The sequence below is a fragment of the Bos taurus genome, chromosome 21 (genome assembly GCF_002263795.3).
Source record: "Bos taurus isolate L1 Dominette 01449 registration number 42190680 breed Hereford chromosome 21, ARS-UCD2.0, whole genome shotgun sequence".
NCBI lineage: Eukaryota > Metazoa > Chordata > Mammalia > Artiodactyla > Bovidae > Bos > Bos taurus.
In genome coordinates, this window is record NC_037348.1 from 68,253,795 (window position 1) to 68,271,099 (window position 17,305).

Here is a 17,305-nt window from a genome sequence, read left to right on the forward strand (position 1 = left end):
ATCAACTTCCATTTTATACTTATTTATAATGGTCATTATTTTTACTAATGCTGTAAAACTATGAAAATGAATAAAATACTAAAAGTTTCATATAAAAAAATTTTAAAAAGATATCAGTTCATAATAACATAAAATTAACCATTTTAAAGGGTATAATTCATGAATTTTTTAAAAAGTATATTCTCTATATACTTGGGTAAATGCTACCACCGCTAACCTAATTCTTCACATTCCTTTTGGAGTGCTTGGGTGTTTTTGTTTTATTTTTTAATTTTCTTTACCTTGAGCTTTTTAACTCCTTAGTGGAATTTCATGTCATAAAACCTTAGGAGGTACGGTGACCAAGGTGGTGCTCTTTCTATCTCTGGTCTTTGCTTTGTTTTTATTCATTTTTGAGAGGGGGGAGTTTGTGGTGAAAGTTGTCAGACTGTTGAAAATTGTATTGCCTGTTAATTGGTAGGGTATTTGATTGTGTGTGTATAATCTCATTGTCTGTGGTTCAGAGGAGTAGAGAGTGAATACATGATCAGGTGGTAGAGAGGAAACAGGATTGTCACATGAAAATGATCATCTGGTATGACAGAGCCTCCAGTCTGTGTGATCTAGGGTGGTCTTTAAAGAGTGGCTTTAGACTTTTGGGTCTTATGAAATATGCAGTGTGTTCACTGTTTCTGTTCTTGTCTCAGTGTTAGGTTGGCCTGTTTTTACTGTGGCAGAAGTGTCAAACCCTTTCTGTGTGAGGTCTTAAGAAGTTCCATTGCCTGCGGCTCCAGACTGTCCGGTCAGGCGTCACTGCTTCCTGAGTGGTGAGCGCAGCAGCACAGCAGCCTGGCGCTGGAGCGAAGGCGCATCTGAGCGGAGTGAGCAGGCTTGGATTCGGCTCCTGTCCGGATAGTGTGAGCTTAAGTCCATCTCCTCCGTGGTGAGTAGGAATTAGTGTCGGCCGACTCAACTACCTGCTGGCTGTGTACTGTTTTTGTTCTTTTAAAACAACACACAGATGAAAATGCTCGAAAACGAAGTTGCTTGATGTCAGTTCTTAATACACGTATTGCATATTTACTTTTTGGTTTTATTTTTCTCAAAGCTATACATGTACTTTTTTGTATACTTTGCATATTGATTTTAAAAAATAACTGTTTTACTTTAGAGTAGTTCTGGGTTCACAGGAAAGCAGCCGCGATGGTGCAGAGCCCTCCTGAGGTTGCAGGGGCCCCAGTGGGCCTGTGCCCTGCGCTCCCGGCGCTGACCTGCTGGTCTTCTGCCTTTGTGCCAACTGAGGAATCAGCAGTGGCACATAATTGCTCACCAAACTCCACGTTTTATTTGGGTTTTCCTAGTTTTCTTCTTTTTCTGTCCCAGAACCCCATCCAGGGCATCATATCACATTGAATTTAGCTATCGTTTTTCCTGGTCTTTGACAGGCTGCCTTAGTGCTGTCTGACTCTGCAGCACTATGGACTGGAGCCCTCCAAGCTCCTCTGTCCATGGGACTCTCCAGGCGGGAGTACTGGAGTGGGTTGCCATAGCCTCCTGCAGGGGACCTTCCTGACCCAGGGATCAAACCTGTGTCTCCTCTGTCTCCTGTGTTGGCATGTGGGTTCTTTACCACTAGCGCCACTTAGGAAGCCTTTTGAGCAGTACTGGTCAGTATTTTATAGAATACCCCTCAATTTGTATTTGTCTGGTGTATTTCTCATAGTTAGATTGCATTTATGGGTTTGAGGGGAAGACCACTGGGCCCAGGAGTGGTTTCTAAACCATTCTGTCAAACAAACCAAGATTCCCTGGACTAATGGCTGATTCTAAGGCTAGGGTAGGGAGAATACAAGACGGGCCTAGAACATCTTGTGGTGCCACAGAGTGCTCGAAAAACAAAATGATGGGCGTGTCAGGGGGCACAGAAGCAATGGAGAGCATTCCCATGGCCAGAGCTGGAACAGTTCGAGCAACACAATAGTGTGGTATCTTTAATGATTAGTATTCTTAGGGATAGCCTGTGTAAAATGCTCTTTCCTAGTGGCATAGCGCTAAAGAATCTGCCTGCAGTGCAGGCAGCTGGGTTGGGAAGGTCCCCCGGAGAAGGAAGTGGCAGCCCACTCCAGCGTTGTTGCCTGGAGGATCACACAGACAGAGGGCGCTACAGTCCATGGGGCCAAAAAGAGCCAGACGCGACTCAGCCGCCAAACAGTAACGAAGCGTAAAGCCAGCTCCCACGGTCGACGCTGGCGCCAGCGATAGATGGGTGAGGAAAGAGGCCCTCTCCCAGACAGGAGCGGCTCTCAAAGCTCAACACGGCCTCTGGAAGAGTCCTTAATGCTCCTGCCCACCCCTGGGCTGCACTGAGGGACTTGCTGGTGTGTGGGGAGGCGACCTGCAGTGGGGGGCCCGCACCCAGGGCCTCAGCAAGATGCTGAGACCGACATGGCTCAGGCGGGGCCCGGACTCCTGTGAGAGGCGACGAGAATGGTACGGTCTGCTTTCAGACAGTCTGAAAGTGTTGTCACATAGGGTTTTTGTCACTCTGTCCAGAAGTAACTGTTGTCATTTGTTCTGAGTGAAATGACGGCTTTTCTATGATGACCACCATTTCTAAGTAACATGCTGATATTGCTGTCTGATGGTTTCCAGTTTTGACTTCCCTCTGTAGATGTTTAGAGCTTGCCTGTTTTCTTGCCCCTCCTGACTACACAGGTGCGTCCTTTGCGTTGCCACAACCTCCCCATAGAATTGGACTTTCCCTTGCTTAGGTCAGTCTTTACCGTTTGTATCTTTATCACTGTGGATGTGCCATAGCTGAGTCATGCAATAAACTGCTGACTCTTCCCTCTCCAATCTCTTGTTTTGTTCGGAGTTGATACTTGTTTTTATCTCCTTCAGCAGTTCAGTTCAGTCGCTCAGTCGTGTCCGACTCTTTGCGACCCCATGAATCGCAGCACGCCAGGCCTGCCTGTCCATTACCAACTCCCGGAGTTCACCCAAACTCACGTCCAACGAGTTGATGATGCCATCCAGCCATCTCATCCTCTGTCATCCCCTTCTCCTCCTGCCCCCAATCCTTCCCAGCATCAGAGTCTTTTCCAATGAGTCAATTCTTTGCAGGAGGTGGCCAAAGTATTGGATTTCAGCTTTAGCATCAGTCCTTCCAATGAACACCCAGGACTGATCTCCTTCAGAATGGACTGGTTGGATCTCCTTACAGTCCAAGGGACTCTCAAGAGTCTTCTCCAACACCACAGTTCAAAAGCATCAATTCTTCGGTGCTCAGCTTTCTTCACAGTCCGACTCTCACATCCATACATGACCACTGAAAAAACCATAGCCTTGACTAGATGGACCTTTGTTGGCAAAGTAATATCTCTGCTTTTTTGTATGTTATCTAGATTGGTCATAACTTTCCTTTCAAGGAGTAAGCATCTTTTAATTTCATGGCTGTAATCACCATCTGCAGTGATTTTGGAGCCCCCAAAAATAAAGTCTGACACTGTTTCCACTGTTTCCCCATCTATTTGCCATGAAGTGATGGGACCAGATGCCATGATCTTCATTTTCTGAATGTTGAGCTTTAAGCCAACTTTTTCACTCTCCTCATTTACTTTCATCAAGAGGCTTTTTAGTTCTTCACTTTGTGCCATAAGGGTGGTGTCATCTGCATATCTGAGGTTATTGATATTTCTCCCGGCAATCTTGATTCCACCTTGTGTTTGTCCAGCGTTTCTCATGATGTACTCTGCATATAAGTTAAATAAGCAGGGTGACAATATACAGCCTTGACGTACTCTTTTTCCTATTTGGAACCAGTCTGTTGTTCCACGTCCAGTTCTAACTGTTGCTTCCTGACCTGCATACAGGTTTCTCAAGAGGCAGGTCAGGCGCCCTGGAGTCTTGAGTGCGGGTCCGTGTGTTGGGTGCAGGGATGTCTACCTGGTGCTCGCGCCTTCCCCGTGCGGAGCCCCCTCCTGTGCCGGAGCCCCCTCCCCGTGGGGAGCCCCCTCCCCGTGCAGAGCCCCGGTGTCCTCCTCTGCGCCATGTCGTCTGCTTTCTTGGCTTACCTTTGTTTTGGTTGAGTACGTCTTCAGTAGCCTGAGGAAGGCTGCATTGGGAGGTGACAATTTTTGAGACCTGTGACTGAAAATGTCATTCTTCTCACCGTTGACTGAGAGTCTGGCTGGCTGTAGAGTTCTAAATTGGAAGTAATTTCCTTTCAGAAGGTCGAAGGCATTTGTTTATTGCCTTTTGCTCCCAGGGTTGTTCTCGAGAAGTCTGAAGTCGCTCTGATTGTTTTGACTCTCTGCACGGCCTCTCCCTGCCCTGGTGTGTAGAATATTCCTTTGTCACCTCGATGTTTTCTTGAAAAAATAGTCCTTCGGTAAAGTCTGACTCCTAAGCCTAGAACAGTGTCTGGCGTAGAATTGGGGGCTCAATAAATGTTTATTGAGTGAAGGGCTGTTACTGTCTTTGGGTCGTTTGGCGGCGAGGGCCGGGCTGCCTGGTCTGGAGGCCTGGTGGAGGTTGGGGGGCTCCTCCAGCTTCTCTCTGGTGTGGCCGAGCTCAGTTCTCACATTCCCCTGCCAGGCTTCATTGGACCTGGTGGTCTTTCTCAGTTTAGAGCCCCAAGCTAATATTGTACCGGATTGTCCGCTCTAAATTGTCCCATTCCCGTCGTCCCTAGCAGGAGTTGGTTGTAACTCTGAAGAGTTCTCTTTTTACCCCTGGTGTGTTAGAGAAAGTAAAAACCACTCTTGTCATAAAGGACAAGTGATGTTAAAGAACAGGTTGAAAGGAAGAATGAGTTGCAGCATGAGGTGTGAGCTGTTTGCTGTTTTGCGTATCAGCTCTCGGATCACTTCAAAGCAGAGGTGAGGGAGCAGAGTGTGCACCTTAGCAGTCTTGTGCTCACAGCGTCTCTGTGTTAGTTACCGTTGCTGGTCCTCCCTTTCAGTCACTGTCGAGGCCCAGATCCTCGCCCTGCCCGAGTCACGTGAAGCACGTATGCCGCACACAGAAGGGAGGCGGTTGCTTGTCCATCTCGTTTCGAGCTTGAGTGTGCAGGGCTCAGTCCCTTCCTTCTTAGTGAAGGGCTCGTGTTTTGGTTTCCTGTGTTTCCCAGGGGCAGGGCAGCCTTTCAAAAGGAGAACCTGTGTTTTTGAAGTGGCATTTTAAAAAGAAGTAAGAATTATTTTTAGGTTACAGAATGCTCCAGGCAGGATTTAATTGTGGGTCTGAATGTGGAGATAAGCTAGATTCGTATTACTTCTCAATTCTGACCATAGTGTGGTCAGATGAGTAAATGATTGCAATAAATCCTTGGACATGAGACTGGTAGTGTGTGTGTGTGATTTACTGAAGTACAGTTGGTTTACAGATACACACACACACACTCTTCTCCACTGTGGTTTCTCATAGGACATTGAATGTAGCTCCCTGTGCTGTACGGTAGGGCCTTGTTTATCCATTCTGTGTATAATAGCTTGTATCTGCTAATCCTGAACTCCATTCCATGCCTCCTCAGCCCCCTGACAACCAGAAGTCTGTCCTGTACAGCTGTTGCGACTCCTGTATATTAAAAATGCCTATCAAAGCTGTTATACTGGAGCTTCCCTGGTGGTCTAGTGGTTAAGATTATGCTTTGCAATGCAGGGGGCCCAGGTTCGATCCTTGGTTGGGGAACTAAGTATTCCCTAACTCATGCCATGGGGCACCTAAGCCTGCAAACCACAACTCGAGAGTCAGTGTGCCACAAGGAAAGAGCTGCTGTGCCACAGCTAAGACCCGATGCAGCCAAACAAATAATATTAAAAAAAAACTGTTATATACACTATTGGATAAAAATTACAAAGACTGAATCAGTGTTTAAAGTAATGGAAACAAAAATAGTTCTAAAGTCAAATAAAACTTACGCTTTAGGATTATTTTTGTCTTCATTATTTTACTTAGCGACTGTTATCATTTGCAGTCAGAGTAGAGAATTTATTGGGGACTTGAATCCTGAGAGTTGGAAGTTAGTAATAATAGCTTTGCCTGTTGAACTGTGGATTTAAGAGATTTGATACGAAGAAGGACTTCTTGTGTTTTAGGAACTCAATTCAGATGTTAGATTTCTCAGGTTCTGCCTTGGATCATGCAGTTAAGTATCTAGTCCGTTGCCTTCCCAGAGGAATAACGGGGCTTGAAAGAGCTCTCTTTTTGGAAATAAAAGCACAGTAAACAATTTCACAGTGAGAGACTTTATTTTTTTGGGCTCCAAAATCACTGCAGATGGTGACTGCAGCCGTGAAATTAAAAGATGCTTGCTCCTTGGAAGAAAAGTTATGACCAACCTAGACAGCATTTTAAAAAGCAAAGACATTACTTTGCCAGCAAGGTCCAGCTAGTCAAAGGTATGGCTTTTCTAGTAGTCATGTGTGGATGTGAGAGTTGGACTATAAAGAAAGCTGGGCGCCAAAGAATTGATGCTTTTGAACTGTGGTGTTGGAGAAGACCCTTTGAGAGTCTCTTGGACTGCAAGGAGATCCAACCAGTCCATCCTAAAGGAAATCAGTCCTGAATATTCATTGGAAGAACTGATGCTGAAGCTGAAACTCCAATACTTTGGCCAGCTGATGCAAAGAACTGACTCACTGGAAAAGACCCGGATGCTGGGGAAGATTGAAGGCGGGAGAAGAAGGGGACAACAGAGGATGAGATGGCTGAATGGCATCACCGACTCAGTGGACATGAGTTTGAGCAAGCTTCTGGAGTTGATGATGTACAGGGAAGCCTGGCGTGCTGCAGTCCATGGGGTCGCAGAGTTGGACACGACTGAGTGACTGAACTGAAACAATTTCATGTGGTTAATTAGAGTAGCCTGAGGCCAGATGTTGTGTGTGTCACTGAGGGGAAGGAGAGGGGAGTATTTCTGAGCCCTTAACCTCGGTCCCAGGTCAAGTGTGTATCCGTGCCACTGGACATCGAAGTGAGATTGAGGCTCCAGTTCACAAGGCAGGTGAGCGAAAGGCAGGGTGTCTGATTGGACTTGGATGCGCCGCCCCTGAAGCGGCTTCCCTGGGTACCTGTGAGCTGTGCCGGGCCTGTGCCAGCCGAGTCCTCCTCCTGTGTAGTCTCCTCAGGGCACACTCCTCAGCAGGGCTGGAGGAGGGCTGACGAGCCCGGGTGTCTGAGGTCACCTGGAGGCCAGTGCTTTTTTCCTTTTAGACGTCACTGTGGCCTCTGCCTTAAATCTTTGAGCTCTTCACTGTGATGGTCTGCAAAATAGTGTTTCCCCAGAAAGGTGGTTTCCAGATCAGACTTCAGTGGCAGATTTTTATTTTTTGGCTGCGTCGTGTGTCTTGCAGGACCTTCATTCCCTGACCAGGCACCGGGCCCAGGCAGTAACAGCAAAGAGCTCTGACCACCTGGCCGCCAGGGGACCCCTCAGAGTGCCTTGGTTACACAGACTCTTACCAGTCTTTTCTTCTAGTTTTCTGCTATTTTATTCATAGAACGCTCTTTACCTTCACCTGTATGTGCATAGATCTTTGCCTAAATTTTATTCTGGTTTCTTGTGGGTTTTTTTTTTTTAAACCTTGAATTCTTTATTCAGTATGGAATTTATTTTAGTGTACAGTGAGGGTGGGAATGCTTCTTCTTTCCCCCTAAGTAGACAGTTGTCTCATGCTTTTTTTAGATACCCTACCTTTGGTTATAATGGCCTAGCTTGCAGATGAGAGAGACACTGAGCAGACTGAATCTAGGTGCCACTGTGTGCTCTCCTGTGATGAAGCAGCAGCAGTTGTGTCCGTGTGATGGTGATCCCAGTGGGAGGTAAGGAGGCTGTTGGGATAAAGGCGTGTGCCTGAGGAGTAGCGTGAGGTATGAGCTGGGGAGATGGACAGTTTGGAGAGTCTTGTTCTTGTAACACAGTATTTGAAACGTTATTTTGTGGATGAGGTAGTGAAGGTATTTTGTGTTTATTGTAGAGGGCAGAGGTTGGCTCAGTGGGTAGAAGTTACAAGGGGAGCTGGTATCAACGTAGCAGAAGGAGTCACTTCCTAACTGAACTCTGGAGCAGCCTACCACGGACTGTCCAGCAAAGTGCTGAGCTGTAGTCCTGTGTCTGCAGGCCTGGAGGGGTCATTTGTCAGGGGCGTTCCTGACACCTCCGCTCCCGGGAGGGGTATGCTGAGTCCTGTGTGGGTGCTCTGTGGCCACTGTTCTCAGTGCCTCGCCTGCACCCCCTCCATGCACCGGGGCCTGCAGGGGCCTGCACCCGCTCCATGCACCAGAGCCTGCAGGGGCGGTCTGCCACCCATAGCGCCCAGGAGGGTTGGGCCTTGCCGTGCTGTGGGGAAGGCTCATGGCAGAGCCAGGCCTCCGGCTACCCGCTGCACCGTGAGAACTGTGGGCCCAGGAACATTGGGATTCTATGCTTAATTTTCTTTTAAGAGTTTTTAAAAAACCTGCCTTAAGTGACTGTTTTTGGGGGGTGGGCTGTGTGCGTGCGCGCATGCGTGCATCCACATAACGTTTGTACTCGTTATTCTTGTGTGTGGTAAAACTGTTACAGGAGTGTGTGAGCACGCAGTGCCCTGTGGCTGGTGGTGTTACATATTCCTTAAAGAATTAAAGTTGGGTTTCTTTAAATGGATTTACTTACTTGAGGCATCTCCTTAATTAAAGTGGCCGTTCTTTTCATCTTGTCTCGCTTTTGTTCCTGTAGTAAAGTCTGCCTTGTGTGGTTTTCCTACTTTTATGTAAACACTCTGTTCCCCTTTCTCTTTTTCGTGAACAAGACGGTCCCCCCTTCCCTTTTCAGCTACTGCTACGACCTGAAGAGGTGTGACACTGCCCATCCTTAGAGCCCGACAGGGTTTGGTCTGTACAGACACGACCGAGCAGTTGCTGGCGCGGTGCGTGGCTGTCTGGGGAGAGGCGGGGCACCTGAGGCGGTCGTGGGCTGGAAAGTGAGTGCAGCGTGTCTGTGTGCCCCCAGTGTCCCCCCCGCCCACCCCTGCTCCTGCCGTTAGAGTGCAGGGGTCTCCGAGCCTCCCTCCCGAATCCTGGAACGCCTGTCTGTATTCCCGCCTCCACACTGCTCCCTGGGAATGAGGACTTTGCTTTCACTGTTGTGCCTGAGTCCAGTCCCTGCTTGGTGACTGAAAGTGAAAGTGAAGTCTCAGTCGTGTCCGACTCTGTGACCCCATGGACTGTAGCCTGCCAGGCTCCTCTGTCCATGGGATTTTCCAGGCAATAGTACTGGAGTGGATTGCCATTTCCTTCTCCAGGGGATCTTCCCAACCCAGGGATTGAACCTGGGTCTCCCGCATTGTAGATAGACGCTTTACTGTCTGAGCCACCAGGGAACTGAGATCCTGCCAAAAAGCCTGTTCCCTGTGCCCGGCGTCTGTCAGTCCATCCATTCACTGGATGGTCTGTGGGCACAGGAGCTGTCCTGGGTAGTGTGCATCCGGCGGGCCACAGGGTCGAGTCCTCCTGCCTTATAGATGGAGCTCACACCCACGGGGGTATAAGATACGAGAGAACAGAGGTTCTGGCGTCGCAGGTGCTCTGCGGGAGGTCACCCTGACACGATGATTCCGACTTCCATCCCTGTCACTCTCCTGAACAGGCTTTCCTGATGGTCACTGTTTATGGCCTTAAAACAAATGAATTGTGGGGTTTAAAGGCAGACACTGAAAGCTAAGAGATGATAGTAGAAAGAGCCGTTGCTTCGTTTCAGCTGTCGTCACCACTTTGCTGACGTCGTGTTATGCCGTGCCCTTCTTGTTTAATTGTTTACCTTCTCGGCTGTGCTGGGTCTTGGTTGCTGCCAGTTGCCAGGGACCAGCCCCGGCTGATCCAGGGTATTCGAAGGGGAGACAGCGTCGGCGACTATTTATGTATGTATTCATCAAAGATATAAAGAATAATAGAATGAGGATAGCTCAGTAGGAAAATTCAGTGGAGAAAAGAAGCTGAGTAGCTTGGTTTACGCGGAAAATCAATATAACCCGTGACACCAGGTTAGCTCTGACCACAGAGGCCGCAGGCGCCCTCTCGAATAGCGGAAGGTGCCCCACCTTAGACACCTCTAGTGGGTCTTAGAAGCCCAGGCAAATAAATGGTCGCAGAGGATATCTGCGCTCCAGATGGACACTCAGCTGGAAATTGAGGGGAAGAATGACATGGGGAGACCAAGCGTTGGTGAGCAAGGCCCGTAGCTTTATTTTCAACAGGGGCTTATATACCCTAAGTTACACATAGAGGATAATAGGGGATGCAAAGTCAGCAGTCTTTGATCCTTATCAAAAACCAGGATTTCTTTCCTGCAAATTTATCATATACAAATGGTTTAGGTGATTTACATCATTTTCTGGCCAGAAGGCTTATTGACATTTTATGACTCTTGACAACGACTTATCAACAAAGACTTATTTTCTCAGAGTAATTATTTTAAGGTTTGGCGCCATCTTCCGAAGATAAAATTGCATTCCTATAGGGCGGATGTGTAATGGGTTTACAACAAAGGAAAGAATTTATTACCTTAAGGGTCTAAAGTTACTAACACCAAGGCCACTACTTATTTTTTCTACATACCAACTATATTAATTAATACACATTCAAGGATACAATACAGGGAATGTGAAAACTTGGCAGAAAGCATTGGTTCATCAATGAAATCTTTTACTAGTTTTATTCTGACAGTTTCTAACTCTCTGAGAGGCTCTAAGCTATTTGAACATCTTAAGCTTCCCGTGCCTCTCGAGGCTGGGAGACTGTAAACAATCGTATGCATAGCTGTAGGAGTCCGGGTAAACTTGTCAGGCAAGTTAGAGAGCTATCTGAGGGGTTTGGATTTAAACACTCCTAATTGCCCAGGAACTTTATTAATTGGAGCTGTAAGTTAACTCTTTGTCAGAGAGAGCGAGATGGTGGTAGGGGACAGCCCCCAGTAAAGTCAGAGGTGAGAGCACAAAGCAATAAAGTAGGCAGACTCTGGTTTTTTGGGGGGTAGATGCTCGAGAATATCCAGGGGGACTCCTGAGGCTCGATCCTGCCTTTGCATATGCCGAGCCTCCTTCCTCATGACCTTTGTCACGAGTGGAATGTCTCTCGCCGGCTCCCGGCAGCCAGTGGGTTTTCTCTGGTCGCAGTGTGGGAGCTGTTCCTGCTGCGGCTCCCAGCTCTAGAGCGAGCGCTCAGTCGTGGCTCACGGGCTCAGTTCTGCAGCCTGCGGACGCCGTGTCCCCCACGTTGGCAGGCAGATGCTTCTCCACTAGACCACCAGAGACGTCCCCCCGGAGTCTTCCCAGCACTGGTCATGCCCCGTGTCACCAGGCTGCAGTCAGGCGCAGTCCTCTTGCCGCTCTGATTGCTCTGCATTCCTTTGCTGGTTTCTCTTTTTCTAGCTGTGACTCTTTCTCAAGGTTTTATCTGGCAAATATGTGATGGAATTTACTGACCCTTCTGCATTTCATTAAGGAGAAAACAGCTGGTAAACACTCAGAGGGAAGTTTGCTCACTGAGGCCGTGTGTCTTGGAAATGCCATGCGGATGTTCTGCTGCTTTTGATGCTTGTCGTTACTCTCATTCCTGTAAAAAAATTCAGACAGAAGCCAGAAAAGTAATTAATTTGGTCTGCGAAGGAGAAACAGAAACAGTGTAGTGTAGTATTTCAAGGGAACAAGTCATAATGTACTTACTTATTATTCACCTGTAAAAATGCTGATTTAAAAGTCTTCATGTGTGTACTTTACTAGAGGTGTAACGTAAATTAAGCCTGTAATGCGATGTCTGACTCTTTTCTTTTTGTGTTCTAGAATGTATGACAACATGTCCACAATGGTGTACATGAAGGAAGACAAGTTGGAGAAGCTCACGCAGGATGAAATTATTTCCAAGACAAAGCAAGTAATCCAGGGGCTGGAAGCTCTGAAGAATGAGCATAATTCCATTTTGCAGAGTTTACTGGAGACACTAAAGTGTTTGAAGAAAGATGACGAAAGTAATCTGGTGGAGGAGAAATCAAACATGATCCGAAAGTCACTGGAGATGTTGGAGCTTGGCCTGAGTGAGGCTCAGGTATGGCCTCATGACGTGACCATGAACTTGCCAATCTGGGAAAATGGAGACTTTGTTTGAAATCGAGGTTTAAACTAGAGGGTAGATACTTATAGAATAATCGAAATCAGCTTATATGTGGGTTATGTATGCTATGAAAATGATGATTGATTTGGGCATCCGATCAGATCAGATCAGATCAGATCAGTCGCTCAGTCATGTCCGACTCTTTGCGACCCCATGAATCGCAGCACGCCAGGCCTCCCTGTCCATCACCAACTCCCGGAGTTCACTCAGACTCAACGTCCATCGAGTCAGTGATGCCATCCAGCCATCTCATCCTCTGTCGTCCCCTTCTCCTCTTGCCCCCAATCCCTCCCAGCATCAGAGTCTTTTCCAATGAGTCAACTCTTTGCATGAGGTGGCCAAAGTACTGGAGTTTCAGCTTTAGCATCATTCCTTCCAAAGAACACCCAGGGCTGATCTCCTTCAGTATGGACTGGTTGGATCTCCTTGCAGTCCAAGGGACTCTCAAGAGTCTTCTCCAACACCACAGTTCAAAAGCATCGATTCTTCGGCGCTCAGCCTTCTTCACTGTCTAACTCTCACATCCATACATGACCATGCCTCAGTTTTAAAAAATAATGTGAAAACAGAGGTAACCCTTTGTGTCAGTTAGGGTTTGATTCGGTGCACAAGAAGCAAAAGCAGCGGCTCAAATGTCAGAGTCGGATGTAGACCACATAACCGTGTGGGCTGTCCCAGATGGCCCTGCTTCCCTTTCCAGGAGCGGGCGGAGATGCCCCTCAGCGACACGGGGGGACATGCAGACGGGCTGCACTCACTTCCAGCCCGCGACTGCCTCAGGTGCCCCGCCTCTCCCCAGAAAGCCATGCCCCACGCCAGCAACTGCTCGGTCGTGTCTGTACAGACCAGACCCCGTCCTAGCCCAGGCTCTAGAGCTGCATGGTTGTTGGGTCCCTGCCCCTGCTGCCCTGCACCCCGGCCCGCCTGTCTCGTGGAACAAGACAGTCCAGCTGCAGCCCCATGACCCAGTCCTGTGACTGTGAAGGGTGCAGGAAGGTCGTGCCTCCCTCTGCTTCCTTGAACTGTGCCTGGCACTCTGCTTACATTTCATTGATTCCACGGGCACATCTAGTTGTGAGGGACGCTGGAGGATGGAGCCTTTCCCCTTAAAGTTCCAGGTTCTTATGCCTAAGGAAGAAGGATGAAAGAGTGTTGGCCAGCAGCTCACTGTGAGTGTGAACCTCCTTTGTCAGGCTGGCAGATACTGGAGTTAAAAGGAAGAGGAGGAAAGAGCCCCCTATCCTAGACTTTGAGGTTTTAGACCTGGGAGGGTAATAAGAAGGCAGGGTAGGTGCACGGACTGCAGAGGACAGACTGACCGAAGCCAGCCTTCCTCCGCAGCCCGTGTCCTCCCAGGAGCTTGTCTCTGCCCCAGGCAGGCCCTTCCCTGAGGCCCATCAGTGCACCCCCGGCAGAGCCCAGTGGGCACCTCCGCCTGCGAGTGCATCAGGGCGTCACGGCTCTCACTGTTGGCCACAGAGCCTCCCTGCCTTCCCCTGCAGTGGCGAGGGCGACTTGCCCCGTAACCAGCCCGCTCTGCACATGTGTGTGTGTGTGTACGTGGCGTTTGCTCACGGCAGAGAGTCTCTGAGAAATTCTCTTGGCACCACCTAGATAGAAAATGAAAACACGGCTTCAGTAGAACAGTAGCCGCCTGTCCACTGCTAGTCCGTTAGAGGTGCTTTCAGGTAGAAAAAAACTAATTTTTTTATACATGTTCTGAGCATGTCAATATTCTTTTTTTTTTTTTCAAGAGAGAAGGAAGAGGCGTTTAATTTAGCTGTTGTCTCAGTCAGATCTGGCTGCTAGAACAGAATGCCGTCAGGTCAGGGCTTCAGCAGTGGGCATTTGTTTTCCACAGTTCTGGAGGCTGCAAGTTCGAGGTCAGGGTATCAGCATGGTTGGCTTCTGGTGGGAGCCCTCTTGGTTTCCCGAGGGATGCCTCCTTGCTGTATCTTCAGCAGGCTGGGGAGTGGGGTGGGCAGAGAGAGATGAGCGTGTAACATTCTTGATCATGCCCTGCATGTGGCTGGTGACTGAGGGTGGAAATAGTAAACAGCAGACTGCTTGTACGTTCTCCGGAGCACGCGTCTGCGAGGGTGAGCTGGAGCTGCAGCCCCAGGGCGCTTGCGGAGGCGGGAGGTAGCGTTTGTTAGGCTGAGCGCTGCGGTGCCATCAGCGTCTCTGTCGGTCCAGGTCATGATGGCGCTGTCAAACCACCTGAACGCCGTGGAGTCGGAGAAGCAGAAGCTGCGTGCGCAGGTGCGGCGTCTGTGCCAGGAGAACCAGTGGCTGCGGGATGAGCTGGCCAACACTCAGCAGAAGCTGCAGAAGAGCGAGCAGTCTGTGGCTCAGCTGGAGGAAGAGAAGAAGCATCTGGAATTCATGAATCAGCTGAAAAAGTACGATGACGACATCTCCCCTTCGGTGAGTGGTCCCGCAGGAGCACAGGGTTGGCGGTTGCGCCCTCCCGCGCCGCGGTTCTTTCCCCTCCAGAGCCTGCGTGTGACACGACCCGGGGCTAAGGGTCCTGAGGCTGAGTCCCTGGGAGAGTCGTACACGTTCTCTTTGGAGTACTTTTCTCGTACGTGTTTATTTTGAACAATCGTCAGAAAATGTAAAAGTGCTTGGTAAATACAAAATAAATGCAGAGAGGAGCCATGGCCTTCGGTGAGGGCTGTCCCGGCCTGAGATCTGCTGGGCGCCCCTGGCGCTTGCTGTTGGCTCCCCGCCCAGCCCGCCACTGGACGCGCCATCAACAGTGCCTGTCCAGCCCCCTGTCGTCCGGGCTCGGGATGCCTCTGTGGTTTGTGGGGGATCTTGGCTTTGTCTTTGACACGCCCCCAGTGCCCGTCCAGCCCCCACTGTCCGGGCTCGGGATGCCTCTCTGGTTTGTGGGGGATCTTGGCTTTGTCTTTGAGACGCCCCCACGCCCAGGACACCGCTTGGTCCTTCCGCTCACTCGCTCGTGCGACTGCCTTGGCCTGTCTTGGCGTTCCTGGAGTGTGAGGGTTCCCCAGGGTCTTGGTCCTTTTCTCCTTCTCTTGGTGCTCTCTGGATTTTCATCCCAGTCTCTGTTACTATTGTTTCTGATACAGTTAACTTTTTAGAAGAGTAACCTTTTTTATTTTGGAATGATTTTAGATTCACAGAAAAGTTGCAATGGTCCTGTGAAGAGAATCCCCATATACCCTTCACTCACTTTCCCTGGGTCGGGAAGGTCCCCTGGAGAGGAGATGGCAGCACTCCAGTGTTCTTGCCTGGAGAAACCCACGCACGGAGGAGCCTGGTGGGCTGCGGTCCACGGGCCACAGAGTCGGACGCGCCTGAGCATCTCCACTCTGAGTCTCCTCATGCTGCGCCTGGTATCTCCGCAGCACGTGTCTGAGCTGACTCAGGCCATGTCTGTCTCCAGAGAGCGACAGGCTGCACGGCTCAGACAGCAGATACTTGTTTCTCCTGCTTCTGGAAGCTGGAACTCCGAGACTGAGCAGGGTGACAGCTTTGTTGGAGCCTTGGCGAGGGCCTTCCTCCTGGTGTGTCGTCACATGGCCTCCTGGTTGCTTGTCTCCTCCTGTTGCTGTCACGGCACCGATGTCATCACGGGGCCCCCACCCTCAGGCCTGCCTCTGATCCGTGTTACCCCCAGATATCATCACATTGAGCTTTAGGGCTTCAGCATATCAATTGGGGGGCAGGGACAGACGTTCAGTGCGTAGCAGTGCGTGTGCCCGAAGTGAGAGCATGCCGTTGCCGATCACTGTGGACAGAACTACAGCCTTTGTTTGAGTTCCCCAGTGCTTCATTACGTCCCTTTTCCTCTCTAGGGTCCAGTCCAGGATTTCACACCGTGTTTGGAGATAAGATTTGTTTAACGTCTGTGTAGTTCTAGGCGTGATTACTACGTGATCTGTATACCGTTGAGAGTTGTGCGTTTGTGTCTCCAGTCTGAGCCCGCGTCCCATCTGTTAGAATAGTTTGTGCGTTGCACGAGCAGACCTGCACTTATTCTGTGTCTTAGCTTGGGCTGCGTGCAAAATACCGTGGGCTAGGTGGCTTAAACCACAGACCACGAGTTTGGTCATAGGTCTGGAAGCGGGGAGTCCAAGATGAGGGTGCCCCAGGGCTGGTTGCTGGGTAAGACTCTTCCCCGCTTTCAGACAGCTGCCCTCTGACTGTGCCCTCACACCGTGCGATGGACGCACGGGGCAGGGGAGCTCGCCTGGTGTTTCAGGGCCCAGCACCAGGGCCTCAGCCTCGTGGTGTTTCTAACCGGTTCCCTCCCAGAACCCCGTCTACATGCCGTCACATGGGGTTGCGGCTTCCCCATGATTTGGGCCATGGTTAGTCCAAAGCGCCCTGTTGCATTAGACTTGCTGTACTTCTCTCTTGCATCTCTAAGTCAGGAGCAGCTGATGTTTTGATTTTAAAGACACTCCTGGAGGCTGCTGTGCAAATAAGAATAGTTGATTCACCTGGAAAATGAGGTGACACTGAGCAGCGGAAAGCTGCTGTCTCAGATTCAGAGACATTTAAAACTTTCTAATACTTTCTAATTTGGAAACGTGTCTGGCTTGGAGAAGAGATGCGGTGAGCCAGCCCCGCCTCCCCTTTCAGGGCACGCCCGTGGTACCTTCTCTCCCCATCCCTGCTCCTCCTTGCGCTGCTGGTGCATCTCCCTGGCCTGAGGGCTCTCCTGTTGGGGCCAGGGCCACACCTGGGAGGCTGAGCAGGGTGCCACGCCTCGTCTCCTCTGCAGCCCAGAGTCCACTTTGCTCATGATCTCTGCAGAGTCCTTGGTGGCGTTTCCCACTCGTCCCAGGATCCCGCTCAGGAATGTTGGAAACGTGGTGTGTACCCCTCAGGGTGTCCCCTCCAGAGGAGCCTGGTGTCCTCCTGTGCCAGGGTGATGCCGAGTTCTTACCTGGTTGAACTGCTGTCCGTTCATCCCATCGTCTGATCACTGTCTCTACCTGAGGGTTCCTCTCTGGGCGACCCAGTCACAGGCTGTCACACTGCCCTTAGGGGTCCTGTGTGGTGCTGGGTGGGACCCAGTCACGGGCTGTCACACCGCCCTTAGGGGTCCTGTGTGGTGCTGGGTGTGGAGGGGTTGTCCATCCCACCAGTTCCGCAGTCTTCAGAGATTGGCCATTTTAATCACTTGCTTCCAAGTAAGATA

At 49.9% G+C, this 17,305-nt stretch overlaps 1 protein-coding gene across 16 annotated transcripts in view; it reads left to right on the forward strand.

Annotated features, from left to right (window-relative positions):
• KLC1 (kinesin light chain 1) overlaps positions 1–17,305 on the forward strand; it is a 66,783-nt gene that overhangs the window by 10,146 nt on the left and 39,332 nt on the right. For 13 of the 16 annotated variants that reach the window (XM_059879009.1, XM_010817233.3, XM_010817234.3 and 10 more), the window contains 4 exons: positions 687–922; positions 7,667–7,803; positions 11,799–12,060; positions 14,323–14,553. In XM_059879009.1, the coding sequence (XP_059734992.1) occupies positions 7,703–7,803; positions 11,799–12,060; positions 14,323–14,553 (594 nt within the window). In that variant the 5' untranslated portion in view covers positions 687–922; positions 7,667–7,702. 16 annotated transcript variants of the gene reach the window in all.